This window comes from Musa acuminata, chromosome BXJ2-1, assembly GCF_036884655.1.
Source record: "Musa acuminata AAA Group cultivar baxijiao chromosome BXJ2-1, Cavendish_Baxijiao_AAA, whole genome shotgun sequence".
NCBI classification, from domain to species: Eukaryota; Viridiplantae; Streptophyta; class Magnoliopsida; order Zingiberales; family Musaceae; genus Musa; species Musa acuminata.
In genome coordinates, this window is record NC_088338.1 from 13,769,648 (window position 1) to 13,790,617 (window position 20,970).

At 48.0% G+C, this 20,970-nt stretch overlaps 1 protein-coding gene across 3 annotated transcripts in view; it reads right to left on the minus strand.

Annotated features, from left to right (window-relative positions):
• The window catches only part of LOC103998848 (probable purine permease 5), a 31,128-nt gene extending 16,211 nt beyond the window's left edge, over positions 1-14,917 (minus strand). For all 3 annotated transcript variants that reach the window (XM_018830704.2, XM_065093592.1, XM_009420456.3), the window contains exon 1: positions 14,637-14,917. In XM_018830704.2, coding sequence (XP_018686249.2) covers positions 14,637-14,681 — 45 coding nt within the window. In that variant the 5' untranslated portion in view covers positions 14,682-14,917. The remainder of the gene's footprint in view (positions 1-14,636) is intronic.
• Between the last annotated feature and the right edge of the window lie 6,053 nt (positions 14,918-20,970).

Below are 20,970 nucleotides of genomic sequence, written 5' to 3' on the forward strand. Positions count from 1 at the left end.
TGTAAAAGGATGGTTGGCCTTCGCCTATTGAAGGAAGGCCTATAGTTGACGTCGGTGACCTCGTCGGTGGAGGAAGCCAAAAGTGGAGTAGGTTAAGATTGACCGAACCACTCTAAATCTCGGTTTGCATTTACTTTGAGCATATTATCTTTACTGCAAACCTCCTCTAAAGCTTACTGCTTTCTGCGCATATACGATCGGGTTTCAAGCTTTGCACTTTCCGAATCAGCGTTTAGATGTAAATCTATTTTTTCGTACGATCATCATATTTCAGTTTGTGTTTACGTTTTGATTTCTATCTTAACTACAAACTGCCTTTATATCCTTGCTTAAGCTGCATCTCGCCTAATCAAGTAATTTATGAATCAGCATTTAGACGTAAATCAGTTTCTTCGTACGAACGTCATATTTCAGTTTGCGCTTATATTCTGGTTTTCATCATAATTGCAAACTGCCTTCATAGATTGACTTTAACGTCATCTAGCTTGATCTTAAGTTAAAGTAATCTTAGAATCGGCTTTCACACCGAAATCGTTTTTATCGTTCGAACGTTTTTTTTTATCGTCGAAAGATTTCCGTTGCACTAATTCACCCCCCTCCCCTCTTAGTGCTCTTGATCCTAACACAATCCCGGGGAACAACCTCAGCAGCCCTAGCGCCACCCCGCCGGTGGCCCGATCGATAAGAGCTACTACTCCCGAGGCCCCCACCTCTCCCCCTGAATACGTCCCGCACCGAGATCTTTCTCCAAATTAGGAAAAAGGGTCTCTTGCGACAACCTCATCCCATGAGGGCTACTCACAAAGATCGGTCCAAATATTGCAGGTTCCACCGGGACTACGACCATGACACGGAGGACTGTCACGACCTCCAGAATCAAATAGAGGGACTGATCCGGAGAGGTCACCTCGGACGCTATCTCAAGGAACCCCGGGAAGCGACTCTGCACCCCAGGGGACCCGTTGAAAGACAAATCGATGTCATCTCCGGGGGACCAATAGTCGGTGGCAACAGCTCTGTGGCGAGGAAGGCCTAAGCCCGCAGCACGGTCGAGAAACGTCCCCGGCCCGAGCTCGAGCCTGAAATCACCTTCGGGGCTAGAGAAGTCGAGCGCTCCCATCATGACGATGCTTTGGTGATCTCCATCCAGATCGCCAACGCCCGAGTCAAAAGGGTGATGATTGACACCGGGAGTTCCGCCGACGTCCTTTACTTCGACGCCTTCAAGAGGCTCGGCTTGACCGAGGGAGACCTCACCCCCATGGCGTCAACACTCATAGGATTCACGGGGGATTCCATCTCCCCGCTCGGGACCACGGTCCTCCCTATCACCATTAGGGAGGAGCCGAGAGCGAAGACAATAATGACCACCTTCATGGTAGTCGATCTGCCTTCGGCCTATAACGTCATCCTCGGCCGACCGACGCTCAACAAGTTAAAAGCGGTGGTTTCCACCTACCACAGGGCCATCAAGTTTCCGACCTCAGCGGGGATCGGGGAGGCCCGAAGCGACCCGGGGGAGTCAAGACGATGCTATCTCACAACGGTTACTCTCCCAGGGAAATCGCGCCCAACTCAAGTCCCCAACCCCCGTGAAGGACCCATAGCACCGATGCCGTTGGAGCCTCCCGAGCGACTCACTGAGGTACCCCTGAAAAGGAGCCGACCTGATCTGACCGTCAAGGTTAGAACCACACTCCCCGAAGCAAATCAGCTCCACCTCATTGACTTCCTGAGGAAAAACGCCAATATGTTCGCATGGTCCCCCAAGGAGATGCCCGGGATCGACCCAAAAGTGGCCCAACACCGGCTCAACATCGACCCCGAGGCTCGACCGGTGAGACAAAGACCAAGGAAGTTCGCCCCTGACCGACAGAAGGCAATCGACGATGAGGTCGACTGCCTTAAAAGGGCCGGATTCATTACTAAGGTTCAATACCCTCGGTGGCTGTCAAATGTAGTCCTCGTTAAGAAATCTAATGGAAGCTGGAGGATGTGTGTTGATTACACTGATCTCAACCAGACATGCCCCAAGGACTGCTATTCGCTCCCCAGGATAGACCAATTAGTCAATGCCACCACGGGCCATGAACTCCTTACGTTCATGGACACATTCTCGGGCTACAACCAAATCCAGATGGCGACTCAGGATCAAGAGAACACTGCCTTTGTCACCAACATAGGGGCGTATTGTTACAAAGTGATGCCCTTTGGCTTGAAAAACACTGGGGCGACTAACCAAAGGATGGTCGACAAACTTTTCAAGCACCAGCTCGGGAGGAATATGGAAGTATACGTAGACGACATGATCGTAAAGAGCAAGGCCGCAAGCGTGCACTTGACCGACCTGGCGGAAACGTTCCAAACGCTCAAGCGGTTCAATATACGTCTGAATTCCGCGAAGTGTGTCTTCGGGGTCAGCTCGGGGAGGTTTCTCAGCTTTATCATTCACTAAAGGGGGATAGACACCAACCCAGAAAAGGTGCGGGCCGTAACGGAGATGCACTCCCCTCGCTCGGTGTTAGTTCGGGAGATACCACCAATGCAGCAACCCGTATATTATGTCAACCATATTCTCGTCGGGCCTGAGCCACGGTACTCCCTAATCGAGAAGCTAACTCTCGCTCTAATGAAGACGACCCGAAAGCTACGACCCTACTTCCAAGCCCACATGATCAAAGTAATCACCGACCAACCGCTATGACAGATCCTTTCCAACTTCGACGCATCAGGTCGCATGCTGCGGTGGTCGGTCGAGCTCAGTGAATTCGACATTCAGTATTCCCCCAAGACCGCCATCAAAGCTCAGGTACTGGCTGACTTTATTTCCGAGCTAACTCCTGAGACTTTATTTCCTCAAAGCTAATTCCAAGCTAACTCCTGAAGACCATGCTCAGGTACTGGCTGACCCTGTACGTGGATGGCTCGTCCACTGTCGGAGCGGCCAGGGTCGGGCTTATCCTCAAAAGCTCGTTAGGAGAAACCTACGAGAGGTCGCTCCAGTTGTAATTCCGAGCCACCAACAACGAGACTGAGTACGAGGCGCTACTTTATGGCCTGCGCCTCGCTCCGGAGATGCATGTAGACAACCTCGAAGTCTTTAGCGACTCCCAACTGGTGACGGGACACGTCAATGGGAGCTATGAAGCTCGAGACCCAACAATGGCGTTGTACCTGATGGAGGCAAAGCGGCTCGCCCACCGCTTCAACTGCCTCTCAATTGCTAGAATACCTCGAGCACAGAACACGTGGGCCGACGCGCCAGCCAGATCGACCTCCGCTCGCAGCTCGGCATTGGCTCCGACGATTGAGTCCATAACGACACCGATGGTGACCACTCACGAGGTCGCCAAAACGGATGTTCCACCAAGCTGGATGGAGGAAATCCTTTGCTTCAAGAAGGACAGAAAGGAGCTCGACGACCCGACAACTGCGAGACGACTGAGACGAACCCAAGCCTGGTATTGCGTCGTCGGTAGAAAGCTGTACCGAAGGGCCTTCTCTCAACCTCTCTTACGTTGCCTCGCGCCATCAGAAGCTGAGACGGTCCTCACCGAGCTCCATGAGGGGATCTGGCCAACCATACGACGCGACACCATGTCATGCGTGCAGCAGTGCCCGCAATGCCAAAGGCACGCCTGACTGCCACACCAGCCAGCGGTTCCTCTTACCCCAATCCTCTTACCCTGAAAGACGTGGCCTAGCCCTTCGCCCATTGGGAGCTCGATCTCCTTGGACCTTTCCCTCCAGCATCGGGACAACGATGCTTTCTTATAGTCGGGGGTCGACTACTTCACGAAGTGGGTTGAAGCCGAACCCTTGGCCTCCATTACTGAGAAGCAAGTCCAAAGCTTCACATGGAAGTACATCATCACCCGGTTCGGGATCCCGAAGGCTATCATCGCCGATAATGGAGCTCAATTCAACAATGCTAAATTCAAGGCCTATTGCCAATCATATGGGATCCAGCTGAAGTTCAGCTCGGTTGCGCACCCCCAAACCAACGGCCAGACCGAAGTGATGAAAAGGGCAATTCTAGAAGGCCTCAAGAGGAGGATCTTGGGCGCGCACGGAGCCTGGGTGGACAAGCATCCCAACGTCTTGTGGGCAATGCGAACGACTCCCAAAACCGCCTCGGTGGAGTCTTCGTTCATCCTGGTGTTCGGGACCGAAGCGGTCCTTCCGCCCGAGATGGTGTTCCCGACCCTGCGCACCTCCAACTACGAACAAGGAGACTCCAAGAAGGGCCTCCGAGCAAACTTAGATCTCCTCGAAGAAAGGAGAGCCAAGGCACATCTACGTACCTTGGCATACAATAAGGCAATAGCTCGGGTATACAACCGCAAAGTCCGTCCGCGGCCCATCAAGGTCAAGGACCTAGTCCTCCGAAAAGCAGAGGTGAGCAACCCGACCCGAGCAAGGGGAAAGCTCACGCTTAACTGGGAAGGCCCATATCGAGTCTACGACGTGGTCCGAGAGGGGACCTATCGACTTGAGACTATGGAGGGAAGCCCCCTACCGAGAACGTGGAATGCACGAAACCTCAAGAAATTCTACCCATAAAAGAAGTAAGTCGGGATGCAGAGAAGACATACAAAGCACGCGCACCCACAATCGAAAAAAAACAAGTCTGAATTTCAAATAAAAAGTGCTTCTTGGTGAAAGAGGAAGTACACATGGTGGTCAGGCGGCACTGTTCCAAACCCGACCAGAACAAAAGAAAAAAGAAAAGGGGAGCGCAGCCCCAAGCTCTGGGGGGGAGTTTCGGGCCCGTCGTCGAAGGGGACGTCATGTCGACATCCTGATCCACCGAGTTGTCAGCGAATGGGTCCGACTCCAGCTCCAAGTCTGGGTACTTCGCTTGGAAGCGAGCACAAGCCACCCAGTACCCATACTCGTACATGGCCCGCGCCGACCTCACCAGGCCACGCTCGAACCCGGCGGACACTTTGTACTCGGCAATCACCTCCTCGACCTTCTTGGGCAACGCCAGCCGCTCCTCCTTCAGGATCTCTTCGGCGGCCCAGGCCATAGACATGGTGGTCTCGACATCATGGGAGAGGGTCAGTAGCTCGTCATCCAGCGATCGGATGTGTGATCGGCTTTCTTCCAGCTCAGTCTTCAAACGAGCCACCTCCTCAACTAGAGCCGAGGCGCGCTCTTCGGTCGCGGCAACGACCTCTCGCCCCCCTCTGGCCTTCAGCTCCAGGTTCTCCAGGCTAAGGGCAGCATAGGTGTCCGACTGGCACCCGATCACCTGCCCAGCTGTCACGAACGGTCGTCGTGCACCCGCAACAACTCCATTCAACGAACCGTTCATCGCTCTCGTCAACATGTACAACTTCTTGGCAACATGTTTTGGCTTAGTTTTAAGTCCTTTTGCTTGTAAAATGTAAGTTCGAACAAGTTGCAGTGCTATAGTGCGACCGCTCACGGAACCGAGCAAAATAGCCCCAAAACAACTCTGTTTTCGCGTGCCACGGGCTGATTTCTACGGCCCACTATTGCACGCGAAACGTCAACCATCTCAGCACCCTGGAACCCCCCAGGTGACACAAGGCTGGATGATGCGTCGATATAGTGTTGGGCGTTGAACAATCTTTCGTACATTCGTACGTTACCTTGACGGGAACTTGTTGTCGCGCCCGGCACCCGGTGAGCAGCTGTTTGTGGACTTGCAGCTGTTCGTTCAACCTTCTAAAGTCCTTGTTTTCCCCCTCTCCCTCTTTTCTCTTGTGCACGCAAGGTGCTCACTGAATTGCTTGTAAAGCTTCCCCTTTTCGCGAGACGTCGGGATTTCTCCGTTGCTCGTTCTTCGAACTAATCAACTTTCTCTTTTTACAGGTCCTTCGGGACTTACGAGAGGTTACAAGTGGGCTGATCTTTGCGGACGCAAATCGCAAGGGCAAAGCGCAACTTAGGCAATGTAAGCTAAGTTCGCGTCTTTGCCGCAAGGATGCCTCGTGACTTAGGCAACGTAAGCTAAGTTCGCGTCTTTGCCGCAATGGTGCCTCACGCCTTAGGCAATTCCAACTAAGGTCGTGACATTATGGTATCAGAGCAGGCAAGCACTTCGAGCGAGCAGCAAAGGAATTTCGCAACTTCGCCATGGCAACATATCATGGCGAATCAAGCAAGATGGGGCAAGGCGGACCCTTGCCCCAAGCAACTGCAGGTTGGCTGCAAGTGCACATTCGCTCGCATGTTGTTGGAGCCGCTCAGGAGGAGCGTGGCAGCAAACATTATGAGCGAGAAGTTGGCTACTCTCCGCGAGTGGAGGAGGCGCAATCTAGAGCACTAATCGGGAAAAAGAGTCATAAGGAGAGACTCACAACGGTGGAAACCCGCTTGGACGTTCTCGAAGCGAGCTTGGAGGAACTCTACAATGGCCAACAAAGGCTTGTTGGGGTAGAGAGCTCGCAAGAAGAAGCGGAGTCTAGGATCGACAAGGTTGAGGCCCTAGTCGACCAATTGTCAGATAACACCAAAGACTCCATGCAACACCTGTAGGAAGTTGTGGCGGAACTCACTTCGAGGGTGTCCATGCTCACAAGGGCACTAAATGCGGGAGGAAGCAACACCCGCGTTGTGCTGTCACAAAACTTGAGGGCACTCGAGCCTCATGGTTATGGAGGGGCCATAGATGCAAAAGAGCTCGAGAATTTCTTGTTCGATATGGAATAATACTTTCGAGCTATGAGGCATGATTCTGAAGAAAGCAAAGTTTCTATAGTGACCATGTATCTGAACGAAGATGCAAAACTTTGGTGGCAAACCCGTTGGGAGGAGATCCAACAAGGTCGGTGTCGAGTTGACACATGGGAGGACTTGAAGTGGGAGTTGAGAACTCAGTTCCTACCGGAGAACATTGAGTTCGTCGCAAGAAGGAAATTGAGACAACTCTACCAAAATGCTTCCATCCGAGACTACGTGAAGCAATTTTCTGCGCTAATGCTGGACATCCAGGACATGTCCGAGAAGGATAAACTGATCAGCTTCCTCGATGGTTTGAAGCCATGGGCGCAACAAGAACTACATCGAAGGAATATCGCCGATTTGAAGCCATGGGCGCTAGGTTTCTGCGCTAATTGCTGCCACAGAAAGGCTCACCGACTTCGTTTCCTCTAAAGACCCGGGAAGAAAGAAACAATCTTCAAGTAATCACCCTCTAAAATATTCTCGAGGGAATGAGCTCGAGGGCGAACAAAAGAAGAAGAGTTCCCACAAAGGACCAAGCCCGAAAGGCAAGGCCCTGAAACCTAGCGGATGCTTCTTGTGCGGAGGGCCGCATATGATGAGGGAGTGCCCACAAAAATAGGCACTCAATCCTTTAATAGCTTCCATCCATCCCCCCAAATCGGACAACGGCAAGGCTGTCACTCTTAGTTCGAGTAGTTCTGAATCCAGCAGCGACGACGAGGAGTCGCAAGGACCCTGGATGGAAGCAATGTGTTTGTTGAATGCCATGCGGGGTCAAGTGGGGGAGAATACTAAGACAAAACTACAAAAGGCAGGAAGTGGTGAGCTGATGTACGTAGACATCAAGCAATGGTGGACACGGGTGCTACCCACAACTTTATTGCCGATCAAGAAGCAAAGCGACTTGGGCTGATCAAGAAGCAAAGCCCAAGTCGAATGAAGGCGATGAACTCGGAGGCCAAGCGGATCTTCGGGTTAGCAAAGGGAGTCCCTATCAAGATTGGAACATGGAGTGGGAGCACAAACATGATGGCGGTGCCATTGGATGACTTCCAAGTGATCCTTGGAATGGAGTTTATGAATGCGGCGAAGTTGGTGCCAATGTCGTTCCTAAACACCCTATGCATTATAGGGGGTGATGACCCCTGTGTGGTTCCTGTTTCTAAGAGAGGAACCAAAGACCCCCAACAGATATTGGCATTACAACTGAAGAAGGGGGTACGAAAAGGCGAACTAATATTCGTGGCTACTATGAAGCTAGAGCCACTCGACGAGAAGGCCATTCATGAACCTGTTGTGGTGGCGAACGTCCTAAAAGAGTTCACTGACATTATGCCACCCGAGTTGCCAAAGACCCTTCCGCCACACAGAGGCATGGACCATAATATTGAGCTGGAGCCAGGAGTGAAGCCTCCAGTGAGAACACCCTATCACATGCCCCCGCCAGAGTTGGCAGAACTCATAAAGCAATTAGGTGAACTACTAAGCAGTGGTCTCATCTGCAGTTCGAAAGCACCATTTGGAGCTCCAGATCTCTTTCAAAAGAAACAAGATGGGAGCCTCCGATTATGTGTCGATTACCGAGCCCTCAACAAAGTGACGGTGAAGAACAAGTATCCCAAACCGCTCATCGCGGACTTGTTCGACCAATTAGGTAAAGCCAAGTATTTCTCAAAACTCGACCTTCGATCGGGGTATTGGCAGGTGCACATTGCTAAAGGTGATGAAGCGAAGACAACCTGTGTGACTAGGTATCGAGCGTTTGAGTTCTTGGTGATGCCTTTTGGCTTATCCAACGCTCCAGCCACGTTCTGCACTCTCATGAACCAGCTATTCAAGGAGTATTTGGATAAGTTCGTGATCGTCTACTTGGACGATATCGTCGTCTACAGTCAAACACTCAAGGAGCATGTCAAGCACCTTCGGACAATTTTCAAGGTTCTCAGGTAGAACACTTTGTTCGTGAAAAAGGAGAAATGCTACTTTACTCAAACAAAGATCTTATTCTTAGGGCATCGAATCGGTAATGGCTCCATTCGAATGGATAAATCGAAGGTGCAAGCAGTTGCAGAATGGCGAACTCCAAAGAAGGTGCCAGAGTTGAGATCCTTCCTTGGTTTCGTCAACTACTATCAACGCTTCATAGCGGGGTATTCGAAGCGTGCAACTCCACTAACGGAGTTGTTGAAGAAGGAGCAGTCTTAGTGATGGTTTGATAAATGTGAAATTGCATTCCAAGATCTAAAGGCTGCCATTTTGGAAGAACCGGTGCTCAAATTGCCGGACTATGGGGAGCCCTTTGAAGTCCATACAGATGCTTCAGACTTCGCTATTGGAGGAGTACTCATGCAGGAGGGTCATCCGATGGCCTACGAGAGTCGCAAGCTCAACGAGTCCGAGCGGCGGTATCCAGTGCATGGGAAGGAGATGATAGCAGTGATCCACTGTCAACGAGTTTGGCGACACTACCTCCTCGGATCGCGATTTGTGCTGAGGACAAACAACATCGCTCTGAGCTATTTCCAAACTCAAAAGAAACTCTCCCCAAAGCAAGCACGATAGCATGACTTCTTCGCTAAGTTCGATATGATAATGGAGTATAAGCCCGGAAAGGCGAATATCGTGGCTGATGCACTGAGTCGGAAAGTGGAGCGTGTGAATGTCGTACGATTGGAAGGCAGAGGCCAAGCAAGTCAGTTACACTCCAATTTCCTTTCCAGGATCAGGGATGGACTATACAGTGATCCCCAAGCAGAAGTCCTAATATAGCTCATTAAAGAAGGTAAGGCATGACGGTTTTGGGTCGAGGAGAGACTCGTTTACACCAAAGGGAATAGGGTCTATGTTCCTCGAGTGGACAATCTAAGACGTGAACTCTTAAGAGAGTGTCACGATTCCCTTTGGGCTAGACATCCAGGCATTCATAGAACCTTGGCTCTCGTGGAGAGGGCCTTCTATTGGCCGAAGATGGGGACTGATGTGGAGGAATATGTTCGAACGTGCCTCACTTGCCAACAAGATAAGGTGGAGCAACAGACGCCGGTGGGACTTTTGGAGCCGTTGCCCGTACCAGAAAGGTCATGAGAGAGCATTTCCTTGGACTTCATATCAAACTTGCCCGTAGTAGGGAGACTCGGATCGATACTCGTGGTGGTCGATCGATTTTCTAAGTATGCAACTTTCATTGCTGCTCCCCTACACTGTTCAGTAGAGGAGGCAGCCAAGCTGATGATGAAGGATGTGGTGAAGTATTGGAGAGTCTCGCACAATATCATTAGTGATCGAGACGCTCGGTTTCTGGGACGATTCTGGACCGAGCTATTTAAATTGTTGGGGTCGAAGTTATACTTCTCCACAAGCCTCCACCCCCAGACGGATGGCCAGACTGAAAGGATAAACTCACTCCTAGAGCAATATCTTCGGCACTACGTGAGTGACAACCAACGAGATTGGGTGAAATTGTTGGACATTGCCCAATTCTCCTACAACTTGCAGCGGAGCTCTATGTCCAACAAGAGCCCCTTCGAGATTATTATAGGGGCAATAACCGTCAACTCCTCACACCATGGTAATTAGGTATACTAGGAATAGTCCGTCAGCCTACCACTTTGCAAGGAAGTGGCACCGAAATGCAGATATTGCGCGGGCTTACTTGGAGAAGGCGGCAAAAATAATGAAGAAGTGGGCAGACCTGGGAAGGCGACCGCAAGGGTTCAAGATCGGCGATTTGATGGTGGTCAAGCTCCAACCAGCATCACTCCAATTCTTCAGGAACAAAGTACATAAAGGATTGGTGCGCAAGTACGAAAGGCCCTTCCCAATTATCAGCAGGGTGGGCAACGTCTCCTACAAGTTGCAATTGCCGACGTGGTTCAAAATTCACAATGTTCTTCACGCCAGCAACTTGAAAGCCTACCACTTGGATCCGCAAGATGCTTCCCAAAGTGTTCCAACTCGGTTACCCCCCACCACAGCCTCCTACGAGAAGCGAGTTGAAACCATTCTAGCGGACCGCAAGATAAAGCTACCCACTGGAGTTGAGCAACCCGATTGCTTGGTGAAGTGGCGAAAGCTTCCCCGAACTAAAGCTAGTTGGGAGCCTAAAGACGCCCTACGACATGAAGAAGCAATTATCAACAACTATTAACAAGCATCGACGAGGGCGTCGACAGTTTGAGTGGGGGAGAATGTCACGAACGGTTGTCGTGCACCCGCAACAACTCCGTTCAACGAACTGTTCGTCACTCTCGTCTACATGTACAGCTGCTTGGCAGTATGTTTTGCCTTGGTTTTAAGTCCTTTTGCTTGTAAAAATGTAAGTTCGAACAAGTTACAACGCTATAGTGTGACCGCTCACCGAACCGAGCAAAACAGCCCCAAAACAACTCCGTTTTCAAGTGCCACGAGCTGATTTCTGCAGCCCACTGCTACATGCAAAACGTCAGCCATCTTAGCACCCTGGAACCCCCCAGGTGGCACAGGGCTGGATGGGGCTTCGGTATAGTGTCGGGCGTTGAACAATCTTTCGCAAGATCGCACGTTACCTTGACGGGAACTTGTTGTCACGCCCGGCACCGGGTGAGCAGATGTTTGTGGACTTACAGCTGTTCGTTCAACCTTCTAAAGTCCTTGTTTTCCCCCTCTCCCTCTTTTCTCTTGTGCACGCAAGGTGCTCGCTGAATTGCTTGTAAAGCTTCCCCTTTTCGCGAGATGTGGGGACTTGTCCATCGTTCATTCTTCGACCTAATAAACTTTCTCTTTTTACAGGTCCTTCGGGACCTGCAAGAGGTTGCAAGTGGGCTGATCTTTGCATACGTAAATCGCAAGGGCGAAGCGCGACTTAGGCAATGCAAGCTAAGTTCGCGTCTTTGCCACAAGGGTGCCTCGCAACTTAGGCAACGCAAGCTAAGTTCGCGTCTTTGCCGCAAGGGTGCCTCGCGACTTAGGCAACGCAAGCTAAGTTCGTGTTTTTGCCGCAAGGGTGCCTCATGCTTTAGGCAATTCCAGCTAAGGTCGTGACACGACGTCGAGGACCCGGTCGATCAGCGCCATGCCATAGTACAGGCTCTACACGAAGATCGATGTTAGGGCCCACACATGAAGGGATAGAGCAGGGAAAGGAAGCCACCACTTACCCAAACAAGCGACTTGGCTGCCCGCTCTACCAGGGCCTCGAAGGGGGAGCTGTAGAGATCCTTGGCTATGGCTAGATGGAGTGCCCCCCGGATGAACTCTTGGGCAGTTGGCCCGTCACCCCAGATGTGACTGTCGGCCTTGAGGGTCGCCCACCGAGTGGTGTAGGGGGCTCCCGACTCCCTAGCCGGAAGGTCGGCCATCTTCAAGGCCTGGTACTCCTCACCGTCGGCCCGGGAGTAGATGCAACATAGCTCTCGTATCGATGGCGGGCGCGTCGACGCCCTCTTGAAAGGGTCACTACCGGACGACCCGACCGACCCCTTCCCCTTCACGCTCCCCGAGCCTTCGCCCGGGGGAGGGGCCCCGCACAACTCTGGGATGGCGCTCGTGCTAACAACCGGGCCCGCAAGCCTCTTCCGGGCCAAGGTCTTCATCTTCTTCGGAGGGCGCCCCATTGCTGGAGATGCCGACGCCCTCTTCGGTGTGCCCTCCAGTGGGGAAACCCCACCTCCGGAACCCTCCCCGTCCCGAGACGAGGGCATGGCAACCTTGACGCTGGGCATCTTCTTCATCGATCGCAGGTCCACCATTTCTGCAAAACATAGCGAGCGATCAGATGGTTCGAGACAAGTGGACGAGCCATCATATATGAATGGCCATACCCCCGGTGGCGGGGCTCAACTCCGCTTCAACCATCCACTCCTCGGTCATCTCCTTAATTGCCCGAGAAGAGGATAGGATATCCCTCAGTCGATCCACGACCGCTGTTTCTCCATTAGAGAGTAACGGGGAGGCGTTATCGATGGTCCGGAAGGCCCACCCAGTGCTAAAGCCCCACTCTTTACTACAACTAACAAAGAAGAAATGCTTCTTCCAACCTTTGTTGTTGGAAGGTGCAACGCTTCTTCCAGTTCCTGCCCGAGTCGCTCCAGATCGCTCCCGACTTACGACCCACCAGCACCGAAACTTGAGCCCGAGTATAGTCACTCGGCCCACAAGTCCAGCTCCTACCCGGGTCGCTCCAGATCGCTCCCGACTTGTGACCCACCGGCACTGAAACCTAAGCCCGAGTATAGTCACTCGGCCCACAGGTCCAGCTCCTGCCCGGGTCGCTCCAGATCGCTCCTGACTTGCGACCCTCCGGCACGGAAACTTGAGCCCGAGTATAGTCACTCGGCCCACACGTCCAGCTCCTACCCGGGTCGCTCCAGATCGCTCCCGACTTGCGACTCGTCGGCACCGAAACCTGAGCCCGAGTATAGTCTCTCGGCCCACAAGTCCAGCTCCTACCCGGGTCGCTCCAGATTGCTCCTGACTTGCGACAAGTCCAAGCGCCCGAGTCACATCTCGGCCGATCCAACGCTCGAACCACGCCTTGCGGCCAACCTAATGCCCGAGTCGCATCTCGGCCGATCCAACACCTGAGCCATGCCACGCGGCCAATCTAATGCCCGAGTCGCATCTCGACCGATCCAACGCCCGAACCATGCCTCGCAGCCAACCTAATGTCCGAGTCGCATCTCGGCCAATTTAATGCCCGAGTCGCATCTTGGCCAATCCAACGCCCGAGTCGCATCTCGGTCGATCCAACGTCCGAACCGCGCCTCGCGGCTAGTCGCCTCTCGGCCAGTCCAAAGTTCGAGCCACACCTCGCGGCCTAGTCCGTTGTCCAAGTCGCTCCACGTCGATCCTCGACTCGCAGCTCGTCAAGTCTCTAACCGAACTGCTCCAACTCGCTCACCGACTTGCAAACTCGACGGTCGTAACTCCGAGCCACGCCAAACCGGTTATCCGACCTACAACACGTCGGTCTCGCCTCACCAGGCCCCAGCCGCCCGATCAACAGAATCAATCCTGCCCGAAGCACGGGGCGCAACCCCTCTAAGTCACCCTACGATGAATCAATCCACCTTCCCCTCATAAGCGATCAACCTCACTCCGACGCAGGCATGCCTCCCGTCCCTTTAAGGATCTCACGACACGCCTTAGAGAGGGGGGGAAGTGATACAGCATATTTTGAGCCCAAGACACGTCACAGCTAATGCCACATGCCAAGTCAGAACCATACCAAGAAGCTATTCCACATGTCCCATCCCGAGAGCTCGGGGCGGTGCCGTCTAACGCTGCTCCGCATGCCACCAGAGGCGACGGCCAATCACAAGTGTCATCCCATCCCTCGAAGGTCAGCGACCACGTCGAACCGACGTGCTACCGACTCTCGTACAATAGTATAAAGCCCCTGGCCGGCATCTGGCCAAGGAGAGAGGAAAAATAGAAAAATAATCTATCTCACTACTGACTTGCTCGTCGGAGGGGCGAAAGTTGGGGATCACCCGATGAGGGCCATTTTGCAAGTGGACGACCACCCGCGGGCGACAAGCATCTCAACCCAGGGGTCACCATCCATGCGCAAGGACGAGCCGTCGATCAGCCGGAGCCCAACCAATGCCAACGAGCATTCCTTCCCGAGGGCACGACATTAACCCATGGACTAAGCCGTGCTGACTCATCGTTCAGCTCACTCAACAGAAGGCTCCCGACATTAACCCATGGACTAAGCCGTGCTGATTCATCAGCCACGGTATATTAGTTCACCAACAAGATCAGCTAAACCATCCATACCGTATACCGAAACAAAATCTCATTTTTCAAGTGCGTAGAACGCCAATTTCCACCGAGAGCTCCAGAAAAACATCGAGTAGTAAAAGACGGAACAAATGCCCCTCTCTGGAACCGAGGACAGCAAGAGAACGAATCGGAGAGAAACCGAGCGAATTCTTTTGGGAGGTGTAGTTAAGTACCCGGAGGTCGAACCGGAATCGTATGACGTGAGGGATCGCCGGCATCCATGGGTTGAGCTCTCGGCAGCACGCACCACCACGGCGAGGCCCTCCTCGGTCCTCTCCGCTCACCGTGAGTGGAAGATGACGTGTCGGAGTCCGTACCTGGAAAGCGAAGGAGCAACAAACGGCGGCTCACGTCCGATTAGGAAAGAAGCAATTGGCGTCGATTTGGTGGCGGAGGGGGGCTAATCACAGATTTGGAGCAATCGGCTTGCGTTCCTCACCTCACTCTACCGATACTTTTGTTGCTTTATATTTGTGTCAGTGGTAAACTATATATTTTGTTGCTAAACTATATATATATATATATATATATATATATATATATATATATATATATATATATATATATATATATATATATATATATATGAGAAGTGAAGTAAATTCCACTAAACCAACGGGTTTGATAGGTAAAAAGGGTTATACATGAAAAATGTTGTTAAAAGTACTAAATAAATTTAATTATGAAGGTTTTAATTAATTTAACTGATAAGGATTTTGATAGATCATTATAAGATCACTTAGTCACGATACATACTCAAACAGGCAATGGTATGTTGAAATTATGGAACTTAATTTTGAAAATATAAAAAAAAAATGACTACCATTTCATATACTTAAAATAGAAATGTATTTGATTTCAACAATGAAATGTAATAAAGTAAATTGTAAAATCTTTAAACATATGAATGATTGATTTGTGAAAAGTTTATTTTAATTGTCACTGGGTATTGTTAGGATTAATTGTATTCTAATTAGTTATAAGAATTCTAGTTAGATTTAAACTCAATTTGGACTTTCTTATAAATACACCTTCAATATTAATATCTTGATGAGAGAAAATGAATGGGAAGACATTTGGGTGCTCTGAGGATAATTTTTTGAGTTTAAGAGAAATTTTTTTTTCATATTTATGTGAGAGGATATACAAGGAGACTCTTGAGCGAGGATAACTCAAAAGTCTTATAATTATCAATCATGAATTTTTTATATAAGTATAATTTATCAATCATACTAATCTTTTATCGATTTTTTGGTACGTTATTTATTTATTGATGTAGGGTGGATTTCTCTTTTGATTTTTAGATGTTTTCGATTCTCACCCTCCCAACAAGTGATATCAAAGCTCTAAAGATTTGGTAATTAGAGATTCAACAAGGATATCATCGATTATTTCTACTAATTGTCACGAACAAAATTATAAGTGGCGAGGAGTCATCGCATGATCTCGCTTGAGGTAATGCATTGGGAGATGCATTATGAGATCAAGTGGGGAAGCGATCCAAGGCAATACAAATGAAGGCACATTTGGAGCTGATATAGATATTAGAATCAATGAAGGGTTAACCCAATGTAATAGTGGGTGTGAGGGCCACCATCAACTAAATGCAAGTCGAAGAGCGAAGTAACTTCGGTGTAACTTGGGGAAGTACCCAAGCCACATGAAGGGAACCAGAATAGAAGATGAAATATAGAGTAGAGGCACAAAGTTTTCCTTGGACAAAGGTCAAAGAAATGAACTCTTGCAGAGGCAAGAGCGGGATAATGTCGTTCCATGCATTCTTCATTCTGATGAAGCGGACTCATCCTACATGGTGCCAAAGACGAAAGGAGCTTTGAGACACATGCACCCTATCTCAAAGAAGCATTTGACGGAGGAACCAAGGTGACTCAACTTGTAGAGGCAAAGTTGGGTTCAGAAGACCTTGGTATGGGACAAGAAGACGCGAAGGTGAGTACTCTCAAAGAATATGCCATAGTGCTACCATTCGAGTTGCCATAAAGGAAGCGGTGCACGGCAAATATTGTGTTGGTAGGGGTAGAAGCCCAGGATCCAAACAATGGTGCACCGATTTCAGCAAAATCGGTGGACTTTGGGAGCTACTATGTGATGGACTATCCTAGAGCTATGCTTCGTTTAGGTGTAACCCAAGAGCGGGTAGACGAAGATTGATTGCCAAAGGAGTGAATACAATCGAATGTGGAAGAAGCTCTACAATGTGTTGGCAGAGGCTATACATAGAGAGATCATAATCTAAGTTCATCCTAGAAGGATCAGAATGCAATGGAGATGTCGCCAAGAGGCGACATGGTGCAGCGGATCATATTGGAATAGTTTGTGGCAATGCAATACACACGAATCTAGTCCCGCGAAGGACTAGATCATACAAAGGTATGATCGAGAGCTATTGGGAGCTCCACTTCGGTGAACAACACGATGGTAAAAAATGCTATAGATTTAAGGAGTGAATGCTATGGTATCGTAGAGGCAAGTCTTTCGTGCGTGCATTGAATTTTATATCGGATAAAAAGCTTTGGCCATCAGCATATGACGGTTGTGTACTATTGAGGGAGAATATCACATGCAAGTATCGGTGAGTCCCATAGGGGGTCTTGATCATACAGAGGTATAATCGGAGCGGTTGGAGAGCTGGACTACTTTAGTGCTTATATTCACTTAAGGGAGCCCGGTAAGTTAGATGACAAGGCCGAGTAAGCGAACATTACTACTAAGGAAGCTAACGAGAACAGAATTGGTGCAAACCCTACAACATGATGGTGGAGGCAATGCATGGGAGTTGCAATTTATCTTTCCATCGACTAAGGGGAACTTCTTGGAGAACACAAAGGTATTGAAGCAAGGGGTCGAAAGGGGCGAGGAAGCTACTACGAGTCCAGAGGGATTTAGCTACCCAAAACCAAATATTAGTTAGAATGGAGGTGGACTCGGAGAAGTGCTACAGTGCTATAGAGGCAGATCTACCGATCATGAAGAAAGGGATGCATATGCGAGGCGACAGATAATAGGGCTATGGGCATGACAGCACCATGGTATCGCAAAGGCAAGACTTCCATGAAGTCATCGATCCCTTGCTCTTATGGAGGGAGAACGCTTAGTCGTGAAAGAGGCCGAGGAGTGAAGAATGCGAAGACAAACTCTAAGTACCGAGACAAGATTGAAGGGTAGAGGCCAAAGAACTTTGTAAGACCGGTGTCAACAAGCTTCTCATCAAGATAGCCGAAAGTGGAGGATTTCGAGTTGATATAAGAGTGCTCGATTAAAGAACGAATTAGACAATACACAGTGTTGTACCTTTGCAACTCAGAGGAGTCGGCAACAAAGATGATGGAGAAGTCGGTACAATCCCAAAGGCAACCAAAACTACTAGAGACTTGCTCCATATTAGGGTGAAAACTTCTTACATTCCATAAGTTCGATGGCATTGAGAAGGTGAATCATAGTAGCAAACACAACGCAATGAGTGCAAATACTTCGAGTGCTTCAGAAGTGTGAGCAAAGAGTGGGTGAAGGCTAGTAATCAGCTTGATGCATGAAGTACAACACTCGAGAAGACAAGCAAAATCAAGTAACCTTTGCCTTCTTAACTCTTAAAAGAATAGTCGAAACTAAGTACCCCAATTCTCTTATCTATCCAACATATGAGCTTTGCACAAGTTCAAAGACCCTTCAAAGAAACCTAATGGAAGATAATAGTTGTCAAATTCTCACCAATGGTGATCAGTGCTACTAAGAGTAGATTATTCGCTTCATTTCCCAATAAAATACCAATCGAAAACGAAAGTGATGCGAACCTACTTGGAAGTGATGACTAAGTGGAAGAAGAATCGATGGGCAAATTTTATAGAGGAAGGACCCAAAAACTTTAAAGTCTACGAGGCAATGCTCATTAAAGCTCCAATAAGCATTCACCTAGTTCAAGCGACACGAAGTATTTGAGAGACTAACACATACTAAGGATGGTCTTTTCCTTTATCTAAGGGATCCATAAAAAACAACAGGGATCATTACAACTCAGTCAACCCCACACCAAAGTTAGAGTTATTGGAGAGTTAAAGCAGCATGACGGATTAAAAGTTCGACTACTCAACAACAATAATGGAGAGCAATTGGGAGCTAAGAGGTTCATTACAGTTGAAGTAGAAGATTGAAGACTCAGCAAAGGCGAGGAGTTCTAGCGTTGGTAAAGGCTTCGACGAGGACATTAAAGGAATAAGTGAAGGAGAATATCATGGACAAAATTGTAAACAGGGTGTTTGATGTAATGCTTATGTATGTCTGTGTCTTTTGGTTTGTCCATGCTTTGTACAACATGTAGAAGGGCGGTCAAAGGCTTAACTACCTTATTTAGTTGGGTTTGGTGATCATTTTTTGCTTGTAAATAAAGGCAGTATCATGTGAACACTTGTGTGAGATTTCGATCTATAGTGGACCATTTTGGACCTTTTATTATGCGACCATTCAGAGCTTGTGAAGTCTGTTTGTAATTTGCATTAACTATGAAGTGTTTGCTGAAATGATTATTTGTGGATCCCGAATGAGACACTTTCTCTAACCCGTTTTCTCTTTTGTAGGTCCTAAGGGACCATAGGAGGTTTCAGGAGGTTGACTTTTGTGGACAAACATGCAAGGGTATCACATAACTTTTAGGCAAAACCAGCTAAGTGCATGACATAACGTTACCATGAAAAAAATTAATGAAAGGAATAATTTTATCTTATTGGCAAAGGAGGGTAAAGGATCTTATTTAGCAAAACGTAATAAGAACATTGAAGAGATGAGTAGGTAAACCCAAAAAGATGAGCTACGAAGATTAGAAGGAGCCTGAGGCAAAGTGCATGAATACTATTCATCTTTGCCTGATAATATTATTAATAATATTATTGATAATAATTCTGTCAATAAGTTAAAATAGCTTTATTTATCTTAAAAACTTAATTAATAAATTATATCTAAAGATAGGTTATGTAGACTAAGGATGGAAAAAATTCAGAGATTTAATCTAGCGTTTGAACATATTCAAACAAATACTCGATCGTACGAAAATTAATATGAATATTGATGAAGAAAATAAGATGTTGTTTCTTCCTATATCACTTATGGATTTCTATAATAACTTTGTGAAGATAATACTATATGGGAAGGATACAATAACTCTAACTTGAAGATGCTTTAGTTTCTTATGCTATCAAGGAAAAAGAATAAATCTAAAAATATAAATAATGAGACATTAGTTGCTTAAAGTGGAGGTCGACGACAAGGATTTTCTAACATTAGTAGATCTCAACATGATAGGTCAAGATCAAGAGTTAGATCTTTAGATAGTATTTAGTGTTATAGATACAAATAGTATAGACATATCAAGCAAAATTATCTGAGAAAAAACTAAGCAAGAAAAAAGCTAGAAAAAGAAATCAGTGAGTACTCTCTTGTTATGGATTATGATGAAAATATCCTCACAACATACAAATATAATGATGTATTTTTTTCAAAAGAGTTAGATTTTAAATTTTGCTTATGTTACTCATATTTACACTTAGAAAGTTTATTTTGATTCATTGAATGATGAAATGATCAGTAAATTGAGTTTGACAATGACTCTAAGGTGGAGATCATGAGTATCGATAAAGTGAAGATCAAAATGGTTGATAGATTAATATTTACTTTGAAAGATATAGCTTATATTCCAAAGATACGAAAGAATTTATTTTTTTTTTGAGTCTTTCGGAAGATAACTTAAAATTCAATGCTTATTTGTAAACGCAGTGAAAGCAAAGTAAGGAAGGTAGTTTACAATAAAGGCAAATTGCTCAAAAAGAAATATAAACCGATTTATAGTAGTTCGATCGTTGTGACATACATCCACTTCTGATTTCTCCTCCGTTGAGGCCATTGGCTTTCACTACGGATCTTCCTTCAATAGGCGAAGGATCAACTACCCTTACAACTCGATTCTCCTTTTGACAGGTTATGGAGAGTACCTTTACAACCCCCCTTCACTCATCTCTTAAATAAGACTAACACTTAGAGCTTAAGAGGAGTTCTCACAATATTACAATAGCATTTTTCTACTTTTTTGCTCTCAATTCTTGTGTATATTAACCAAGGATGAGAGGAGTATTTATAAGCCTCAAGTGGATTCAAACTTGGAGCCTAAAAGAGTCTCATCCCGAGTTTCTTAGGTCTTAATGGTACCACCGCCTGCACCACTAACATTGGGCAGTACCACCACCTAACATAGTCTCAAAGACTATGCCATAACGCTGCCATTTGTTATGTCACTGTTTGGGCCTTGCACTTGGCCCAACACAGCTCAAACTTGGGCCCAATTGACCCCTAATTGAGTTGGCTCAATTCCAACCCAATTATGTGCTAACTATAAATTTTAAGATATACACTAAACTAAATAAGTCCGGTAAGTCTATGTTTCTTCCGGGAATCTTCCAGCGAACTTCCGACGATCTCTCGGTAATATTCCAACGAACTCCC